This window comes from Empidonax traillii, unplaced genomic scaffold (assembly GCF_003031625.1).
Source record: "Empidonax traillii isolate 1590-97213 ecotype Southwest subspecies unplaced genomic scaffold, ASM303162v1 scaffold12:size2584012, whole genome shotgun sequence".
Lineage (NCBI taxonomy): Eukaryota > Metazoa > Chordata > Aves > Passeriformes > Tyrannidae > Empidonax > Empidonax traillii.
In genome coordinates this window covers 887544-907988 of record NW_020955205.1, presented here as the reverse complement: position 1 = coordinate 907988, position 20445 = coordinate 887544, and the positions used below count along the sequence as shown (strand labels likewise).

At 58.5% G+C, this 20445-nt stretch overlaps 3 protein-coding genes across 7 annotated transcripts; 1 reads left to right on the top strand and 2 right to left on the bottom strand.

Annotated features, from left to right (window-relative positions):
• Positions 1-1588: 1588 nt before the first annotated feature.
• On the bottom strand, positions 1589-5525 carry LOC114060460 (protein PML-like). Its single transcript, XM_027889985.1, has 4 exons — positions 5407-5525; positions 4308-4786; positions 3238-3815; positions 1589-2497 (listed from the first exon to the last, which is right to left on the bottom strand). Exons 1-4 carry the CDS (start codon positions 5431-5433, stop codon positions 1695-1697), a joined length of 1887 nt encoding a protein of 628 aa, XP_027745786.1. The 5' UTR covers positions 5434-5525; the 3' UTR covers positions 1589-1694.
• Positions 5526-6525: 1000 nt separating this feature from the next.
• STOML1 (stomatin like 1) lies at positions 6526-12406 on the bottom strand. 2 transcript variants are annotated; one of them, XM_027888688.1, is made up of 7 exons: positions 11331-12406; positions 10990-11096; positions 10704-10853; positions 10055-10258; positions 9073-9301; positions 8288-8491; positions 6526-7617 (listed from the first exon to the last, which is right to left on the bottom strand). In XM_027888688.1, exons 1-7 carry the CDS (start codon positions 11476-11478, stop codon positions 7415-7417), a joined length of 1245 nt encoding a protein of 414 aa, XP_027744489.1. In that variant the 5' UTR covers positions 11479-12406; the 3' UTR covers positions 6526-7414. The 2 variants fall into 2 exon arrangements, with proteins under 2 accessions (XP_027744489.1, XP_027744497.1); XM_027888696.1 differs by having other exon boundaries at positions 8288-8488; positions 11331-12405.
• Positions 11917-20136, top strand: PML (promyelocytic leukemia). Of its 4 annotated transcripts, none has more exons than XM_027888640.1 (10): positions 11917-11973; positions 12684-12789; positions 13521-14088; positions 14736-15313; positions 15833-15885; positions 16296-16367; positions 16457-16673; positions 17287-17339; positions 19174-19330; positions 19416-20136. In XM_027888640.1, exons 2-10 carry the CDS (start codon positions 12738-12740, stop codon positions 19985-19987), a joined length of 2322 nt encoding a protein of 773 aa, XP_027744441.1. In that variant the 5' UTR covers positions 11917-11973; positions 12684-12737; the 3' UTR covers positions 19988-20136. The 4 variants fall into 4 exon arrangements, with proteins under 4 accessions (XP_027744441.1, XP_027744464.1, XP_027744447.1 ...); XM_027888663.1 differs by having other exon boundaries at positions 19174-19280; positions 19416-19575; XM_027888646.1 differs by having other exon boundaries at positions 11937-11973; positions 12688-12789.
• Positions 20137-20445: the final 309 nt, after the last annotated feature.

The following is a 20445-nucleotide window of genomic DNA, read 5'->3' as shown; positions in this document are numbered from 1 at the left end:
TCCCTGAGCAAACAGGACCTCTCGGTGCTCTCTTCCTTGTCTCCAAGCCAACACCCTTCTCGTGGGGAGCTGCCTGTCTCACTTAAGTGAGTCATCCTCAAGCAAACTATGGGGCCAGGGGATCCACAGAGGTGCTCCAAACTGCCCCACCTCGATGCCCACACCCCCTAAAGCCTACCTGTGGATTTATCGCTCCAGACATGACTTACCTGAGCCGTGCAGCCCAGTGTTGTCCCCTGGCCTGTCTTATAGCTGGCTGTCCTTGGTGGGAGTCATGGGGGACACTGAACAGCCGGTCTGAGCAGGGTTCCACTCACCAGTATTGTCTTCAACCTTCATCACCTTCACCGGAGACATCAGGACAATTACAATTTGCACTTTCTCCTCTCTGCAGGGGTGGAGATGGACACCTAAGTGTGCAAAGAGGAGCCCAGTGAGCAGGCAGGGATGGAGATGGACTTTGCCACTGAAGCACACCTGAACAAGGTGACCACACGGGTCTGTCCCTGCCCAAATCAAGTCCTCTTGCCCCGATGGTCTCTGCTGCTCTGGGGCACCAGCACCACATCCTCATTCCTGGGCTGTGGCCACTCCAATCCCATCAGTCAAGGTTCCCTCTCTGCCTGACACAGATCAGGAAAACTTAGTTTTGTTCAGCGGCTGCAGAGGATAAGATGGGAACCTCTTCCTCCTGAGCTGGGGCAATAAATAATCTCTATCTTGGTTTATCCTTGAAGCTTCCAGGCTTGGCAGGACTTGCAGGCAGGGATAAGCCCTTTTGATCCCAGGCTGGGGACGCAGGAGGCAGCCTGGAGGTCCCCAGCCCTGGTTTTGTCCCAGGCAAAGGTACTTCTGAGGCTGGACAAGTCCTTCACGCACTATGAGACTGGAAACCAGAACAGAGCCAGTTAAAGGCCGCTTCTACTTGAATTGGACTCTGCCCTTCTTGTGGGAGACGTGTTGGGAGGCACCAAATCCATCACAGTCTGTGGCAGCATGGGGGATTTAAGAAAGGCAGGGCAGGAAATTACTTGCAAACCACTGTGCCTCTGAGGGCTGTTTCAGTGCATGCAGAGGCATGTCTTGTGCTGAGATGTTGGCACCTGAGCCAGAAAAGTGCCTTCAAGGGACAAAGTCTGCCCTGAGCGTGCAGCCCTGTGCCCTGCCAGCTTGGCTGGTCTCATTCCAGTGGAATCTTGGAAAGTCCCAGCCAAGAGCCAGAGCTCAAGCAGCCTTGAAGAAAAGCATCTGCAGAAGGTGCAGGTGGCTCGGAGGGTCACCTCCTGGAGATGCTACTGAGGCTGAAATCCAGGAGTCAGCTCCAGGCTGGGCTGGAGACAGGTCCATTCCGCCCAGCCACCATCCATTCCCCCACCCTCCAGCTCTCCCATATGGATTTGCTGCCCTCCCACCCATCCCAGACCCATCAGCCAGGAGGTCCCGCACGCTGGAAAGGAAAGAAAAAGGAACATTAGTGGTAATCATGCTGCTCCTGAGCAAGTTATTGCCACGCCACAGTTCATGGGGGAGCTGCTGCTTTCCAAACCCAGCAAAAGACTAACAACACACTGTTCATCCCAGGAGGATTTATTGGCATGGCAAGGTGAAAGAGAACCCTAAAGGTCTCCACAGGGACCTCTGGAGGGTTTTCCAAGCAGCCACAGTCCATGGCAAACGTCCTGCTTTGCAGACCCTCACTTCCTCCGCTTCCTCAGCCTCGTGCTGGGCTGCCCACCCCGCTTGCTCCTGGTGGGATGCACTGATTTGGGGCATTCCCACTCGGACTCCAGGCTGGGGGTCTCGGAGCGTGCTGGGCTGGCAGGGGGGGTGGCAGGAGGGGGTGTTCTGGGGGAAAAGGCCACGGCAGCCGCTGGGACTGGTGGTTCATCCTTCTGCGGGTTGCTGGAAGGGAATAAGTCCAGCAAGTTGGAGGGCAGGGATGGCCAGTCCATGTCTGCAGTGGAGGGGTTCTGTGGGCAGGCCACAAGCTGCAGCAGGGGTCCCACAGCAGAGGAGATGGTGGCCAGGGACTGGGACATGGCCCGGATCTCCCGGGTCATGGCCACTAGGTGCCTGTTTGCCCTCTGCTGAGCTTGCAGGAGGCGAGTGCCCATCCTCAGGAACTTGTCCGCCTGCTGCACGTTGGACCTGGCCCAGCCACCAAAACCTTCCTGCAGGGAGGCCAGAGAGTCCTGGATGCTCCTGGGAAGAGGCAGAGTGTCCCCATGGGCTGAGCCTGAGTCTTCCTCTGCTTCTTCCTCCCTCTGTATCAGAAGAGTCTTGGGTAGGGTGGGGGACATATCCCCTCCCTGTTTTGGACACACGTGTCCTCTGCCACCAGAGGGGTCTGACACAGGTGCACAGGGCTGGTTGTGGGCTGGTAGGTCCACAGGGAGATCTCCTTGTGGTTGGCAATCCTCCCCGGGATGCTTGAGGTCAAGGATCACAATGCTATCATCAGACAGGGAGTTGTGCCGGGAAGTGGAGGTACCTGTAGCAGGAAGCAGGGATGAAGGAAGCAAGAGGAGATAGTCAGGGCTCCAAGGGTCCTCAAAGCATGACTCAGAGAGGTGCAGAAGGGAAACAGAGGCATGGTGTCTACCATGCAGTGGAGATGCAGGTAGTGGGGGTGGGGGGGGGCAGATTGTCTCCAGGAAACCCCAAGCTCCATCCAGGACATCACCCCTCGACTCCTATATGGACCATCCATGGCACATGAGCTTGGCCTGGGAAGCTCAGTGGTGGACACCCACAGAAAGCCAAGGAGGTCATGGCCCAGGTCTGGAGACAGCAGATTCATCTCAGGGGATCCCCTACATTCTCTCCCAGTACAACTGTGTTTGGGGATCACCCACCACACTCTGCAAGGACAAGAGACACCCTTGCTTTGGAAGTGACGGGTGCAACAACAACATCCCATCCCTGGGAGAGGCTGGAGCGTGCTCAATGCATGAGCAAAGGCTGAGTGGGGCACGGCTCCCTCAACTCATAGAATCATGGAATCACAGAACAGTTCCAACCTGCGAGCCATGGGCAGGGGCACTTTCCATTAGACCAGGTTGCTCAGGGCTCCATCCAGCCTGGCCTTGAACACCTCCAGGGGTGGGAATGGGATCAGTTGAGATGTTGAAACAGATGAGAAACCCATGGAGAATGTGGTCCACACAGGGGTTATACACTTCATCTCTGCTTTCAGATCCCACCTCCCCAACACACCTGGCCCAAGTGCCTCCTCACCTGGGTGCCCTGTGACGCGCTCCACCAGCGCCTCCAGCCTGGCCCTGCACTCGGCAAAGGGCCCAGGCTCCGCTTGGTCCCCAGCTGCCGGCGGCTGCAGCCGCTGGAGCTCCTGCAGCGAGCCCTTGATGAAGGGCTGCATGTCCATCACCTCCTGCTCCGTGGCGTAGAGGTTCATCTTCTCCACCAGCCTCTCGCCCGCCTCCATCCGCCGCAGCACCCCCTCCACGTGCCGCAGCTCCCGCTCCAGCTCCCGCCGGCCCTGCTCCTGACGCGCCTCCACCAGCCCCAACAGCTCCTCTTCCTCCTGCCGGATCAGCCGCACCAGCTGCTCCACGCGCTGCCGGATCAGCTCCCGCATCTCCCGCTGCGCCTCCTCCAGCCGGGCGGCCTCGCCCTGCAGGGACACGTAGGTGGCCTCGAAGCCGCTCCGGCGCCGCCACAGCTCCCGCTCCATGGAGCTCAGCTCCTCCTGCCTGCGCTGGGTCTCGCTGCGGATGTCGCAGAACGGTGCGTGCTGGTTGTCCAGCAGCGCGCACGAGCAGCACAGCGCCTTCTCACATCTCTGGCAGTAGATGCTGGCAGGGAACACGAGCGTCCTTCAGAGCCAGCACGGCATTGGGGTGGGAAAAGCCGCTCTGCTGCGCTGGGCACAATTTCCCCTGCCCGAGGGACTGGGTGAGGGGAAACTGAGGCCCGGGGGCTTTGCCCCACTGCACCAGCTGCAGAGGCGGCCACAAGGCTGGGCCTTCAACCCTCCTTTGCTGCCCTCCCTCCTCCTGGGGTCCTGCCAATCCCATATCACACAGACTCATGCAATGGCATCTCCGGAGCTGGAAGGGACCCACAAGGATCATCAAAGTCCAGCTCCAGGCCCCGTGCAGGACACCCCAACAATCCCACCATGAGAGCATTGTCCAAGTGTTCCTTGAGCTCTGGCAGCCTTGGGGCCGTGACCACTGCCCTGGGGAGCCTGTCCCAATGCTCAACCACCCTCTGGGGGTCCTATCATAGGACCCAAAGAGATGGCAAGGGTGACCTCAGATGAGGACAAGCCTTCTCATACCTACCTCACAGGCTGGCTCATGTGGTCTGGGTTGAAACAGGACAAGCTCCCTGTCCTCCTGATCCCCTGCAGGAAGTCTTTTGCAGACCCTGCCCTGATGTCCATCACCCTCTTGGGTCTGTGGCTCTCCGACCTCAGGTAGCGCTGGTGGGCCTCGAAGCACTTGGTGCAGAGGAATTCGAAGCACTCAGAGCACCAGAACTCCCCTGATTTCCTGCAGTTGTTGCAAAACAAGTCAACTCCATCAACCATCTGCTTGTAGACCCTCAGCCGGGCCTGCAGGTTGTTGAAGAGCAGGTTGTCCATGTCTGGGATGCCGCTGGCCTGTGGGATGGCCGTGCAGCACACGGGGCACTGCCCAGTGGGCTCATTCTTGCCCAGGCAACCGAGGCACAAGGTGTGGAGGCAGGTGAGGAGCTTGAGGTTGGGCGATTCCTGCCGGCAGCCCTCGCAAAGGAGGAACTGGAAGTCATCTTCTAGGAGCTTGGGGAGAGAGAGAAAGGGGGGCAGGGTGAGGAATGAGCACTGAGGAGTGTTTTTAAGAGCTTCTGAAACCTCATCTTGGGGGGAGAGGTGACCCAAAAACCCTTCTTGTATCAACCAGTGAGTAACCACTTCCCACCAGTGATGGCCAGGACAGAGGTGTCCTGTGCACCCGGATGAGGTCGGATGGACAGGGCCCTGCTGAGCCCTTCCTCTCCCTCTAGCAAAGAGGAAACAGCCCCCCCGGCTGTGGGGCTGGGGAGGGCTGAGGAGGGGCAGATCAAAGGATGGGGACACGGAGGAAACATCTAAAGACCCCTGGACGACACTCTGGTGGGGTGGGGACCATCGTCCCTGACACCCACCCCCGCCTCCCTTCGGTCCATCCCTCTGGCCTCCTATCTCCCTCTCCTAGCGGGGGCGGGGGGGCTGGATTGGGGACCAGTCCCATCCTCCCCACCACCCACCAAACCGGGAAGCGGACACCCCAAACTCTCATCCCCATCGCCACTCCTCGGGCCAAGGGGCTTCCTGGTGTCCTGGACACCTCGACCCCCTCAAGCGGCCGGAACCCCCTCCGCGTCCCGCCCGCATCCCTCCCGCATCCCTCCTGGACCGACCGGGGCGCGGGAGCCGGACAGGGACATGACGGGGCGGGAAAGGATCGCGCTGCCTGCCCCGCCTGTACTTTCGGTTTCTTCGGCTCCGGGATTAACTCCTCCTCCTGGTCTGGGCGGGGGAGCCTCGGAGAGCCCGCTCCCAGCTCCGCTTCCCGCGCGGGAAACGCTTCACAGCCGGTCAGCCCTTCCCGGCCATCCGGGAGGGAAGAAACCCCAAGATTTCCTCCAAAAGGCGTTTCCCCAAGGACAAGCGCTCCCAGAAATGTACAGCAGGGTCCCAGTCCCTGCTGTGCTTCGGATGGGCATTGTCAAAGGCAGTTTCCGTGCCCTTTGCAGGCCGTGAGGGAGCTCAGGGGCTGTCCCTCCACCTCGGAGAGGATTTCCACGTCCCTTTTTCCTGTGTTCTGTCTGTCCTTTGCTCCTTCTTGCAGGGCCTCCGTACCCCCAGCCATCTGCACCATGGGGACCACCATGAAAGGGTACCACCACAAAAGGGGGACTGCCACAAAGAGGGGACCACTACAAAGAGGGGGCCATCAGGAGTACTTGGGGTTCGCCTTTCCTGGCACCCTCAAAGGGAGAGGGCATGGTAGGACACTGCTGTCAACTCCTCTGGGGGCTTTTGATGCCCTGAGGATCCCCAAAGCCTGGTCTAGGCTGGTGCCACCCAGCCCCAGGCTTTGAAGAAGACATTTAACAGGTGGTTTAGTCGTGAAACATTTCAATTCCAAACATTTCCGGTTTGGAAACATGTTAATTCTCTTTCCTCCTGTCCCATACTCCGGCAAGAAGCCCCTGGCATGGATGGGACAGGACAGCAAGACCATTCAGGTTTGTCCCACTGGTCCAGCAAAACATCCTGGAGCTGCTAAAGCTGCCTGGAGCTCCGAGCCATTTTAACCCCTGGGGTGCTGGATGCTGCTGGGGAGCTGGGCATCTCCCAAGAGGCCACACGGCATCCTGCCAGCTCTTCCTTACCATTCCAGGACTTCATGTGTTCATCACAATCGAGCCTCCTCGCCTGGAAGCTCCTCCCATCCTCTGGTCTCTGCCTTGGGGGAAACTGAGGCATGAGGGGTGCAGCCACATCTGCCTGCAGAATTCACGAGCCCAGCACTGCCCAAGGCTGCACATCATGTTTATTGTCCATCAGATAGAAAGGAAGCTTACAAAATAAATAAATATCTCTATATGCCTATATCCAGTCCCCACTCACCGTGGACACACCTCACAGCACGCATGCAAAAGGATCTTGAAGCACAAATTAGCGCAGTCACTAATTACAAACCACTGTGTGGGGAAGGCAGGTCATTCCCCAGATTGCCACCTCTAATCCAGCCCTGCAAGTGCTGGTATCCCATCAGTGGTGCCACGCTGGATCCCAGTTCCAGCCTGCTGGTGGCATCCCAGCCTGGTGCAGCCAGCCCTCATGGCCCATTTTGGCTGCCCACCCCATCCCACAGCTCCTGTCCTCGACCACAGTGTCCCCAAGCTCTCCTCCACATAGCTGCTCACCTCACGCCCCTTCCAGTGACATCCCTGGCCATGCACCAGGTTGTGGGGACTCCAGGACATCGGTCTGTGCCCTGGCCCAGGAAATCAAGGCCGGGTTGGATGGGGCTTGGGCAACCTGCTCTAGTGGAGGTGTCCTCTGCCATGGGCAGGGGATGGAGCGAGACGAGCTTTAAGGCCTTCCCACCCAAACCAGTCTGTGGTTCTGTGAAACTGGAAGCAAACTGGCACATGCTGAGGTGCCAGCTGGTTCCCGTAATGTTGTAAACAGGGGCTGAAGAGCAGAGGGAGAGCCAAGGACAAGGATGGGCATCGGAGCTCAGCCTCAGTTTCCCTGCTCAGATGTTCACCCAACTCCCACAGCCTCCACAGGAAGGGCAGCAGGAGCTCCAGCATGGCAAGGCCCTCACCACACAGCACGGTCCTCCCAAATGTCCCCACGCCTTGGCACACCGACAGAGACACAAGCACACGGACACGCGCCCACGCACACGCTCTATCTATGCTGCTTCATGGCCTTGATGAGCTCCTCCAGCTTCAGGGCCAGGTGCAGGTCACCTGTCACCTGCAGCCTCCCACTCATGTAGGCACTCAGGGGGCGCAGGTCACCCAGAAAGAGGTCCTGAAGGTCCCTCTCCGACACTTCCAGAGTGACGTCAGGAACGCCCTCGGGAACGCCATGGCCAATCCGCCCGCTGCCTGTAGGACACGGTGGGTGGGAGAGGGAGAAGAAGCGAGTTCAGGATCCAGCCTTGATCCAGCTGGTGCTTCCCCCCCCCGACATTTCATGAGATTTGAGATGGGCCAGATGACAGACAAGGGCCTGGCAGGGAGACTTTGGAGACAGGAGTCCTTACACCCTTATGGAGATCAATTTCTCTTGTGCTGGTCCACCAATGTCCTTTACAGTGGTCCACTTCCAAGCCCTGTCCTGCTTTTGCCATGACCACCAGGAAAACGATAGGCAACTGTGGGGGATGTAGTAGGGTGCTGGAAAGGACACCCTCCAGCATGGCAGGGGCCCTCCACCACCCTTGTCCTAAAAGAGTCAACAACTCCTGAGGTCTCCAGGCCAGCCATGAGACCTGGCTGTCAATTTTCCATCAATACCCTATTTCTGAAGGAAAATTCATGGTTTTAAGCCAGAACAAATTATACTTTGGACTTCCAGGGAGTGTGGACTCCATGTCACGGTCACCAAACTGCGTCAGTCACCTGACGGGCCCCTGGGTGGCTTTCATGGAGGTACCAAAGGGGTTTGGTTTGGGACCTCTGGCCACCAAGCTCGGTGGGGCTCGCAGCATGCAGAGGGGGCACAAGAGCAAAACACCCTCACACCTCCAACACAACAACCCCAAAGAGCGGTGACCTGAGGAGAGGTCTATGAAGTAGGTGCTCCGGGTGCCACTGGACAGGGCGATGTTGACCTGGTAGGATGCTCCCACCTGGCTGACCAGGGCCTCGGAGAGGACAGACTCCACCGCTGAGAGCAGCTCGTCTGCACTGGGCTTCCTCTGGGCAAGGAGGGGAGCGGTGGGAGGCTCCACCTCGTTCACAGTCTCCACACTGTCTGCTGGGGACAATGGGACAGATTAGGGAACACCTTTGTGCCGTGAGCCAGACCCACCAAGGTCTCCAGAGGAAAGAAACCCACTTTTCCAGCAAGGCTCCAGCTAAGCAAGAAGAGGGCAACTGGCTTTGCCAGTTCCTGCTCCACTGTCTGCCATGGGTTACTCTTCCCTGGCTAACAGGGCAAGGAAAATTATCCCTGAAAAGTTAACGGGGCACAAATTGGTGCAGGGTTTCTGGAGGAAAATCCACATGACTCTTGGCAAACTTAGGCTCGAGTTTGCCTGGCGGAAACGCTGAGATATGAGTTGGCCTTGAGCCCGGGGCTCCTGCAGCTCTGTTTTCGCCCCTCCCCGCCCCTTCTCCAATGTCTTGTTGAAATGGTGGTGCTGTGGCCACATGCTGCATGGAGCTGTGCCCAAGGCAGACCCCTCTCCTCCCTGCTACCAGCCTATCTGTGCTGTGCTCATAGAAGCGTGACATCTGCCGGACTTTGACTCCTCTGTCAGATGGCCAACGGTCACAAAGGTCACCGGGCAGGAGGGACATCCCCCAGCCGAGGAGCAGTGACCCGGGGTTGGTTACCTGCCTCTGGAGCGCCGGTCCCGCCACCGGCCAGAGCCAGGGTGCTGCCGAAGAGGTGGGCAGCCAGCTGCTGAATGGTGCCATCCAGCCCCTCCAGCCCCGGCACTGGTGGCACGGTGGCCACAGGGCCCGCCAGGTTCTCCCGGGGTGGCTGCAGCACAGCCTCCATGCTCAGCTCCACCCGGTCCACCTCCAGGCCCCACGACTTGGTCATGTCGTTAATCTCCAACTGGGAAGAAAGGGAGAGGTGTTGACAGCCTAGGAAGAGCTGGATATGGCCATGGAGACCACCTCCTCACCATGGCACCCCCAACCATCAGCATCCTATAGCTTGTACTGCTCTGCCCACAAGTGGGGTGTTAGACCAGGCTCAGTAGTTCTCCTCCTCCTCCAAACAGTCCACTCTCACATTCAAACCCTCCTTCCTCAGTTGCTCTCCCAGCTTGGAGGAGGTTGGGACAGGGGACATGGCTCTATCTTGTTCCTCTTTCCACAGTCCTTTTCCTTGCTCGCCCTTGGGCAACACGTGATCCACCAGGCAGTATCTCTGGCCTCCGAACCACCCCAGGCACCCCAGAGATACCCCCCAGCCTCTTTTTGCATCACTCCTTGTAGACATTGAACCCACAAGATCTTGGCCTGGCCCAGGCTGACTGCAGGCAGGGCTCACTGCCCCTCTGTCACCACCTTGTCCTTCTTCTCTCACCCAAAGCCCTTTCCAGGCTCCCTCCAGACCTTTTCCTGACGGAGATAAGGAGGTCAAATCACAACACGTGAGCCTTTCTGGGCACCCGAAGCCCTTAGAGATGAACCACAGAGCTCTGGAGATCTCCCTGCTAATCACCACATTTTCCCAGCTCCCTTCCTTGGCCAGGCCTGTGGCCAGAGGGACTTTCAGCAGCTCCATCTTTTCCTTACTGTTACTTCCGCACCGCAATCCCAAGGGTTTGGGTGTCCTGGGGGGCTCTGAGGCAGTCCTCACCAGCAGCTGCTCCCCGATCCTCAGCTTCTCCACCTGGATCTCACGGAGGCTCTTCTTCATCAAGGTCTTGGTCATGGCGTTCTGTGCCGTCATCCGGGTGGCCGCAATGAGGTCCTTCACCATCATGACAGACAACACAGGGTCCCACACCCGGAATTGGACGTCGGCACCCATGGAGATGATTGCCCCATCCTTGGAGGTAACCTGGGGCAGAAAGGAGTCAGGAGCTCTTCCCTTCTCTGCCCCACGGCCCCACCCTCGTGTGTAGATCCTGGGAGCAAAGGCATTCCCAGATGTCTTTATTAAGAGGATTATTAGAAACAAAACCAATCCAAATAATTAATTTGGGGCTAGCTTGGATGGTGAGGACAGTTTGCAGTATGGGTTTGTTATTGAAAGACATCTGGGAAGGGTAGGGATTGATGGTTTTGGGATGTCTTCAGCCAGGAACACCCACTGAACAAGGCGAGAGGACCTTTTTGACCTCAAGGCATGTTGAGGACTGACTACACAGCATCAGCTACAATGTCCCCGGCCTTGCCAGGAGGAGCTGAAACCTGGGTCACCAAGGCCCAGACCATCCCAAAATCCACCTGCTCTGGGAATTTGAGAGCTATTTCTCCATCCCACCCTGAGGGACGGCAGTCACCTTGCAGGGGGGCACGTTGAAGGCCCTCGTCCTCAGATCCACTCGCTGCCAGTGGTCGATGAAGGGCAGCAGCAGGACCACGCCGGGTCCCTGCGGGGCCTGGATGCGGCCTAGGCGGAAGATGATCATTCGCTCATAGGTGGGCACGACCTGGAACAGGGAAAGTTTAGACCAGGGCAGAAGCAAAACCCCTGGATCCTGCAATTCCAGGACTAGGGGCAGCTCGTAACAGTCCCCTTATGGAGGTTGGTTGTCATCCCACTCCTCACCTGCTTTCCTCACTCACCTTCAGGGCAAACCACCCCGAGATGGGGAAGGTGACAACCATCAGCAAGAAAACCAAGGAGGTGATAATCCCATGGCAGATCCAGGACAGCCAACCCTGGGAGGTGTCTGCAAGGAGGGTGAAAGGGGGTTGTACCAGCTCCAAACCCCCCTGCCCTGCCCATGAACCCCCATCCAAGCCTCTCCCCTCCATGCACCCTCGGCAGTGAGCAGTGTGGGCGGCACCCTACCAGGGCGGCACCCTACAGCGCCAGGGGCAATAGGGAGGAAGACAGCAACTCCCCTGCAAGAGTGGGAGTCATCTGTGGTATTCCCAGTCATCCCAGGGGGGTTGGGGCTCACCTGTGGCATTCCCAGCCGGTCCCAGCGGGTCTTGCTTGTCTCTGAAGCAGAAAAAGCCCTTCTGGGCACCGTAGAACCCGATGCTGGACTGCTGGAAGCGGTCAAAGTCTCCCAGGGGAAGGGCTTGGTATCCCGACCGGCTGAACATGGTGCTGGTGCCTCACACAGGGCCTTGCTCCTGGTGCTCCAAGGTGCTCCTCTAATCCTGGCTCCCTGCTGCCATCGCAGCCACCTCTGTCCCTGTCACCACCGTCCCTGCCGTGAGAGATGACAAGCCCTGCTGTAGTCACATCACAGGAGGACATTTGCTGGAAGAAATCCAATCCTTCAGGGGCTTCCCCGGCCCGAGTCTCACACCAGCTGGGGTGCTGGAGGCTTCACATCCTCCCGGAGACCCTCTGGGCAGGAGCCGAGCCGGGAGACAAAAGCTGCGACCCCGCGGTCACTCCTCACTTTGCCCCCCCGGCCGGGAGCTGGAGTTGACCCTGGGGTGTCCTCGACCGGCAGCCCCGTGGCCGTGGGGAGCGGAGGCCGCGCTGAGGATGCTGAGGGGAGGAAGGAGGGAGCCGCTGTCGCTTCCTGGTCGGCTCGTCATGTGGCTGCTGACGGCACAGGGACGAAACGGCTCATGGCTCACGGCTCGGTGAGTTTTTCCGGAGAGGCCCTGCCAGGGAACCGCTCCGCCATGGGGAAGACGGGGGTCTCCATCACACATTCACCATGGGGGGCTCCGGGGGGTACCCCGACCTCACAGGGAAGCGGGAAAGGTAGTTTTCCCGGGAATTCCCGCTCCGGCGTGGCCTTCCCGCCATGCCAAAGCCCCCCACTCTCGATCTCGCCGGCTGAAAAGGTAGTGGAGATCCAAGAGCGGCGCCGCCGAGGATAGGGGATGACAATAGTGAGGCTTTAAAGCCCCGCTCGGCTGAAGTGGGAGCCTGACACTGCCCCAGAGAGAGCAGCAGCTCTTGCAGCCGAGACAGCGCAGTTCGGGGGTCCTATCTGACGGCTGGAGCAGAGCTTTGCCATCCGAACCCCTCTCAATGCCAGCATCCCCCTGGTGCCAACACCCTCCCGGTGCCAGCATCCCCACCCGGTTACCAGGGTGCCCCCCGGTGCCGGCTTGCCCTCCCTCCCGGTACCAATATTCCGCCCCAGTACCAACATCCCCACGTTCCCTGCATTTCCGTCTCCCTCGCATTTTCGGCCGGTACCCCCAGGCAGAGGGTGGGAGCGGGGAACCCCCACCATCTCACTCCTTTCCCACCCACCAGCTCCTTCTGTCTCTCCTGGCCCGGGCCACCCCCTGTGCCTTCCCCGCCTTTTCCCCGCCAGCTCCTCCTCCTCCTTTTACAGCCAGGCTGAGGAAACGAAAGTGAGCTGAGGCGCCTGTTTCCTCTCAGCGCTCCCATGCCCGGCAGCCCCGCCGCCCCCCGACCGCCCGGCCACGGGTCCCCAGCAGGTAACGAGGGGCTCCCTGCTTTTCTGGAGAGGGAGACGGGATGGGGAGGAGGACAAAGTTCGATCCAGAGTTCCCCAAAGGGACGTGCGGGCATTGCCTGCTTGGAAGGAGGAGTGTGCGTTAGTTTTTAGGGTACAAAACCGTTGCAGGCGGGGGGTGATAAGTGCGGTCCCGGCTTTATTGGCGGGGGAGGGGGGCGGTTTCTGCCCTACCGGCCTGGGGGAGGGCTGGGGGGACGAGGGGTGGGGAAGGGGACACCTTTGGGGACAGAGCTTTTGCCAACATCCCAGTGCTGCCTGGGAGGTTTTGCAGGAATCTCTGGGGACCGTTGCCAGGGTACCCCCTTTTCCCTCCGCTGCTTTTCCCGCTTGCAGAGCAGGAAAAGGTGGTAGCAGCAAAACGAAAACCGTTTTGCTTCAGTTCCCCTGCCCCACCCCCAGTTTTGAAATCCAGAATTCCTGAAAAGGAAGGCGGTTGGGGAGGGTGGAGGAGAACCTCTGAGGTCCCACACAGAGGGTAGGGGGGAGCACAACCCTTTGCATCCACAGGAGAGCACCCAGAGTGCTGCGACCCGCTCTCCCTCGGCAGCAGGGATGGAGAGGAGCCTCAGACACACCCTGCGGCTCCCTCATCCCTCCCCCACAGCAGCTGGGTGATGCGGGATGCCTAAGGTGGGACTGAGCCTCCCAAACTTCTATCTCATGGGGGTCTTTCCTCCACATCTCACCTAGATGGAGATGGTGCCACTGCCCCCATGGAGACAAGACCCCAGCCAGATGCACCTGTGTGCTCACCTCCATCCCACCCTCCAGTGGTGGAAGATGACTTCCAGTTCCTCCTTTGCGAGGGCTGCCAGCAGGAATCGCCCAACCTCAAGCTCCTCACCTGCCTCCACACCTTGTGCCTCGGTTGCCTGAGTGAGAACAAGCCCGTCGGGCAGTGCCCTGTGTGCTGCACGGCCATCCCACAGGCCAACGGCATCCCAGACATGGACAACCTGCTCTTCACCAACCTGCAGGCCCGGCTGAGGGTCTACAAGCAGATCACCAATGACGGTGGTCCCACTTGCAGCCGGTGCCGGGGCGAAGCGGCGCTGGTGTGGTGCTGCGAGTGCGAGGAGTTCTTCTGTGCCAAGTGCTTTGAGGACCATCAGTGGTGGCACAAGAAGAAGACTCACAAAGTCAGGAAGGTGGAGGAGCTTCGTGCTGAGTCAGCCCATCATTTCTTAGAAGACACCAGGAAGTCTTGCAGCCTTTTTTGCACCAGTTCCAGTCACCCCGACCAGAGCCGCGTCTGCAGGTGAGAGTAGTGCCTTGTTCCTGCATCCCATCCTGTTCCAAGGGCTTTGGGGCTGCTGCTCCAGGAGCAACCCTGCCAAGGGGGTTTCATTACCTGCCTTTGGAGAGGAAAAGCTGCAACACTGGTGAGACCCCAGGCAGGAGCAAGGTGTGAGAGGGCCCGAGGGAATCACATGAAGCTGTGTAACTGGAGGTTTAGGGTGGATGTTAGGAAAAGATCCTTCCCCTAGAGGGTGGTTGAGCATTGGGACAGGCTCCCCAGGGCAGTGGTCACGGCCCCAAGGCTGCCAGAGCTCAAGGAGCGCTTGGACAATGCTCTCATGGTGGGATTGTTGGGGTGTCCTGCACGGGGCCTGGAGCTGGACTTTGATGATCCTTGTGGGTCCCTTCCAGCTCGGGAGATGCCATTGTGTGAGGCTGTGTGATATGGGATTGGCAGCACCCTGGGAGGAGGGAGGGCAGCAAAGGAGGGTTGAAGGCCCAGCCTTGTGGCCGCCTCTGCAGCTGGTGCAGTGGGGCAAAGCCCCCGTGCCTCAGTTTCCCCTCACCCAGTCCCTCGGGCAGGGGAAATTGTGCCCAGCGCAGCAGAGCGGCTTTTCCCACCCCAATGCCGTACCGGCTCTGAAGGACGCTCGTGTTCCCTGCCAGCATCTACTGCCAGAGATGTGAGAAGGCGCTGTGCTGCTCGTGCGCGCTGCTGGACAACCAGCACGCACCGTTCTGCGACATCCGCAGCGAGACCCAGCGCAGGCAGGAGGAGCTGAGCTCCATGGAGCGGGAGCTGCGGCGGCGCCGGAGCGGCTTCGAGGCCACCTACGTGTCCCTGCAGGGCGAGGCTGCCCGGCTGGAGGAGGCGCAGCGGGAGATGCGGGAGCTGATCCGGCAGCGCGTGGAGCAGCTGGTGCGGCTGATCCAGCAGGAGGAAGAGGAGCTGTTGGGGCTGGTGGAGGCGCGTCAGGAGCAGGGCCGGCGGGAGCTGGAGCGGGAGCTGCGGCACGTGGAGGGGGTGCTGCGGCGGATGGAGGCGGGCGAGAGGCTGGTGGAGAAGATGAACCTCTACGCCACAGAGCAGGAGGTGATGGACATGCAGCCCTTCATCAAGGACTCGCTGCAGGAGCTCCAGCAGCTGCAGCTGCCAGTGGCCATGGACCGAGGGCAGCCCGGGGACTTATCCGAGTGCAGGGCCAGGCTGGAGGCGCTGGTGGAGCGCGTCACAGGGCACCCAGGTGAGGACTTGCCATTGACGATCATGGAATGGTTTGGATTGGAAAGGACCTTAAAGGTCATCTCATTCCACCCCTGCCATGGGCAGGGACACCTTCCACTAGACCAGGTTGCTCCAATGCCTGTCCAGCCTGGCCTTGAACACTTTCAGGGCTGGGGCAGCCACAGCTTCTTTTCTTCTTCCACTTCTGCTCCCTTCAGCAGGACAAGCCCAGATCCATTCCTGTGGTTCCTTATTTCTACTGGGGCCAAGAGTTGCTTCTTTGTTTATATGGCCAGAGGCCTTTCTGGTCTCCCACCAGTCGGACAGGCTCTGGTGATGATGATTTCTGGGTTTCCAGAGTTTCCTAAACCCTTGGGCCATCCCAGACCAAAAGACTGGGAAAGGGAAAAGAGACCAGAGCTGCACCTTCCTTGCTGCAGCTGTCAGGCACGTTTTTCCCAACTTGGCTGCTGTCAGGGCCAGATGGGAACTCTGGAGGCTCCAATTTGGGTTCTCAACCCTGTTCTCTCCATTTCAGATACTGAATCACGACCTGTCCCTGTGGTCGAGGTGGCCCTGGAGAACAACCTGGTGAGACATCGGTGTTTCATCCCTGTGTGATGCCCTGTGGGGAGACCTCCTGCATCAGCCAAAACATGGATTCTCCCTTCCTCTGACCTTTCCCAAGGGTCTACCTTCCCCTCCCCAGCCCATCAGTCCCATTTTTTCATCAACAACAAACCCCTGGGGCTTTCCAGTACCCAGGCATTCGCCTACCCCATCCCACTTCTCTGAGCCTGCTGCTTCATCCCTCACTTTCCACAGGGAAAGCCACAACTGTAGCACAAACCTTGAGCCAAGCCACAGGGCCGGGCTGTGTCTAAGTTTCCCCCCTCCTGAGGATGTTTCTGCCCCCCACGCTGTCTGGGGACACCCCAGCCCTGCAGAGGGGTCGGTGTTCTCCAGGTCCACCCTAATGCTACTCTGTGCTCTCTCCACAGCGAGAGGATCAAGTCCAGCACAAAAAGCAGAGCACCTCACCCACCAACCTTGACGAGGTGCATATGGACACGGTAAGAACCATCCTGGCCAGGCAGGAGCCCTTGGGGACCAGGAGTTGCCACCCCGGCACCTTCCACCCGCTGTGCTCTCCCCTGTCCAGGCTCTCCCTGTCCCCTCATGGCACAAGCGGATGTTTCACCACATGGAAAGGGGCAGCCAGATCTCTCCCAAAATGCTGAAGCTGGAGTGTGACGACACGTCGGGCCCCAGCAATCCCAAGTCAAACCAGTGGGATTTCCAGAGGGAGCCCGGCACCTCCGTGCCCGGATGGAACTGCAGCAGCACCCTTGCCACCAGCAGCGGCACGGATGATGCAGGTGGGGGCCGTAAGTGTTGCCCTCCTTGCTATCCCATATTTTTCTCTCCATTATGGGGGTCTGCTCCCGGCCTCTCTGCACCCCCAGGCACTCAGAGCCTTGGCCAACCTCCCCTGGGTCAGAGAAGCAGAGAGTGGGAGCTGCTTCCCAGGGAATAAATACAACAGCAGTGCTCGGGGTGGACGTGGATGCTCCATCCAGCTCCATGTCCTGCTTTCAAGGCAGCCAAAATCCAAGCTTAGGGAAGGGTATATCAGCAGGGAAAGTGCAGAAAGACTCCTCCACCTCCTGCTCCAGGAGTAGTAAATTTTCAGGGAGCAAAACCCACTATAATTCTTAGGAAAACACATTTTCTTCCCCGAGGTGAGCCAGCCCCACTGCATCCCACAGTGAGGAGTCCTGGGATCAGCTCTGCAAACAGGATAGAGGATGAAATGCATCTTCTGGAGAGGCTGGTGCAGGATCCATGGGGCGAAGCAGCAGTGGAAAGCACCTTGGGGTGCATCCAGGGGTCGAGTGGTTCTTGGTACTGCAGCAAAACTCGGGAGAGCTGATCTGGTGGCATCCAAAATCAGAGTCTTGGAGCTTCAGCATCCTCCTGTTCCTCCCACAGAAATCACCAGCATCATCATCTGCAGCTCGGATGACAGCGAGGAGGACACGGTGGTGAGTGTAATACCAGACCTCCCTCCTTGAGCTGCACTGCCAGAGAAGAGGCGGCCTCACCCCGTCATCTCAGGATGCCTTTCCCTTTCCTCCAGCTGTGCTTGGAGCCAAGCTTTCTCCTTCCCAGCAGCACCCAGAAACTTGCTTGTGGCTTTCTCTTCCACTTCAGGTGCTCCCAGGTGGCACGGCATCCGGGCCATCCTGAATCTCCTTCTAACAGGCTAAGGCCTTTGCTCCTGGTTTTCTGTAAACCCTGCCTTGGTCTGCTCTGAGGTGGGATCATCCGAGGCAACCCTTCCCAGTCTGTCTTTGTGGCTCCCTGGGAAGTGGTTCGCAGCTTAAAAACAATCAATTTTGATCTAAAAATTAAATTAGGGAGTTGAATGTAGCATCTGTGCTCGCAGAGTTCATCAGCCCTGTACCTACACGGGCTGAGACGTTCCCGGGAGCCACCGGAGCAGGGATGGACCACCTGAGCACCCCCAAAGTGACATTTCACCGCTCTGGTGCTGCAAACTGGTGTGTGGCAACCAAATGGCCTTGGCTAAGGTGGTGACATGATCCAAGGGGTGGGATCTTTGATGAGATACCATGTCACCATCACAAGAAGGGGACCCCCCGGGAATGAGAGGCAAGTGTGGCTGATTTGGGATCGGGAAGTGGGGTTGTTTTTCCAATACTGGCTTAATGAGGGGTGAACACCTTTTTTTAATGTATAAACTAATGCAGAAGCTTTTCTTGCTCTTTCAATAAAGCTGTTCCCATATTAAATCCCAGCCACTGCTGGCTTCCTTATTCATTTCTTCCTATTCTGTTTTTCCTGGCTCCTCTGATTCATCTCTAACAAAGGGGAAGAGAGAGTTGTGGGGCTAAAACCTGTCCCCAGTCCCTGCTAGTGGCAAAAAGTCACAGGACTGGGGCTTTGGGGGATGTTAGCAGCTTGCTGGCAGAAATCCCTGAATGAACCAGGTGTCCTGTAGTACGACGTGGATTTAAGGGTGTAGCAAAGAGAGGTCCCAGAGGTAAAAATCCCACATTCCCTGAGCTGAGGAGCCTGAAAGTGTCTGTCCAGCCATGTTTCCACCACTCCTGAGCTGTAGGTGAAGTTGCAGAGAGCTGGTGTGGAGGGAGACGGATGTCCCATCGCTGCAGGATACCCACTAAAGAGGTGCAGGATTGTCCTGCGGGGAAAGAGGGAAGGAAACCAAGGTTGGAGCCTCATGAATGTGTTGCTGTCCTACTCCTCCTGTAGGGAAATACTCACTGTGGATGTCCATCCCTGCTGATGCTGGGCAGGGGCTGGGTGGTGTGGCTGCTTCTGTTCATCCTTGGGGAGCACTGCTGTAGGCACTGGATCTGCTGAGCCTGAAGAGGCCCCAAACCTCCTTCTGACCTGATCCAGCCTTCCTGATCCAATTTCTTCTAGACATCAACAAGATCTTTAAGTATGTCATGGAGTGACGTTGCTCAGGCATGGTTATGCCCCTCTTTGATCTGCATCCATATAAGATGAACAGCAAGGGACAGCAATCCCTGGACCTGTGTGGTAGTGCCTGAATCCCAACCCTGCACAGGACAAGCTGGATTCAGGGCTCTGCTCTGGATTAGTTGTCTCTGACCCTGTTTTTGGGCTCTCAACAGGGCTCCCCAGGGCCAGCCCACTCCAGACACAGCACACACCCAGTTCCAGGACATACACCTGTAGTTTTTGTGGCACTGCCACAAGCAGATCCCCTGTCCATGGCCAATGATGCACCCAAGGGTGCTCCTCATGACTTCCCAGCCAGGTCCAAGCAGGCAGATGGGACTTGGATCCCTTCTCAATCTCTTGCAGGCCTTCAGCGAGCCCAAGGACATCAAGAAGCCTTCCAGCCCCACGTGGTCCAGAAGTGGCACCTCACCCCACAACAGCACTGGCCCCACCAGCCCCCTGGACGACAGGTTGGAGCCGGGCACTTTGGTGTTCCTCAGCCTGAAGGTTGATCCGAGAAGTGAGCATTGCCTTTCCCAGGGGCTGAGGGGCAGAGAGGGGCACCCCCAAACACTTACTCCAGCCCCGTCCTTTCCCCTCCGCAGCCCAGCACATCATGGAGATGGCGGCGGTGAATGGAGACCAGTCCTTCAAGGCACTGATCCAGACCCCTGAGTCAGTGCTGGCACTGCTCCCCCAGAGCGTCCCCGTGGAGGTGGGGGTGCAGTACCTCATCTGGTTCCTCTCCCTGCTCCCCAGACCCATCCTCATCCTCTATAACTTCTGGGCACTGGAGCTGCGTGCTCTCTTTAAAGCCCTGGATGCCACGAGCAGGAAAGGGGACTTCTGCCATGTTGTGTGTGGCTACATGGATATGTTGTCCTTGGTCAAGGACAAGGTGCCTGAGGCCCGTTCCTACAGGCTGAAAAGCCTACTGAAAAGGTACCTGCAGCAGCGACTCAGAGAAGGCGCCCTGCCCAAGGCCAAGGCCTTGCAGGATCTCTGGGGAGCCCTGGCACTCCCTGTGAGCCTGGATATGGAGATGATGCTCACCCACCGCAACGCTCAGAGCTACACCCTCCTCTGGCCCTTCGTGCAGGAGAAGCTGCTCACCACCAGGGTGGCCAAGGCGCTGGCACAGCGCAACCTCGTCCTCCGGGATCTGGAAGGGGAGTGAGCACGACCCTGGGGTGAGCTGAGCCGACCAGGTCTCAGGTTAACTGCACCAGGGCTGCAGGGATGCAAGAATGCTCACCAGGGATGCAAGGATGCTCACAAGGGACTCAGGGATGCTCACCAGAGATGCAAGGATGCTCACAAGGGACTCAGGGATGCTCACCAGGGATGCAAGGATGCTCACAAGGGACTCAGGGATGCTCACCAGGGATGCAAGGATGCTCACAAGGGACTCAGGGATGCTCACCAGGGATGCAAGGATGCTCACCAGGGACTCAGGGATGCTCACCAGGGATGCAGGGATGCTCACCAGGGACTCAGGGATGCTCACCAAGGATGCAGGAATGCTCACCAGGGACACAGGAATGCTCACAAGGAATGCAGGGAAGCTCTCAGCAGCATCAAACAGGACTCCCAAAACTTCTCTGCTCCCAGCACTTGGCTTAAAAGGTTCAGGTT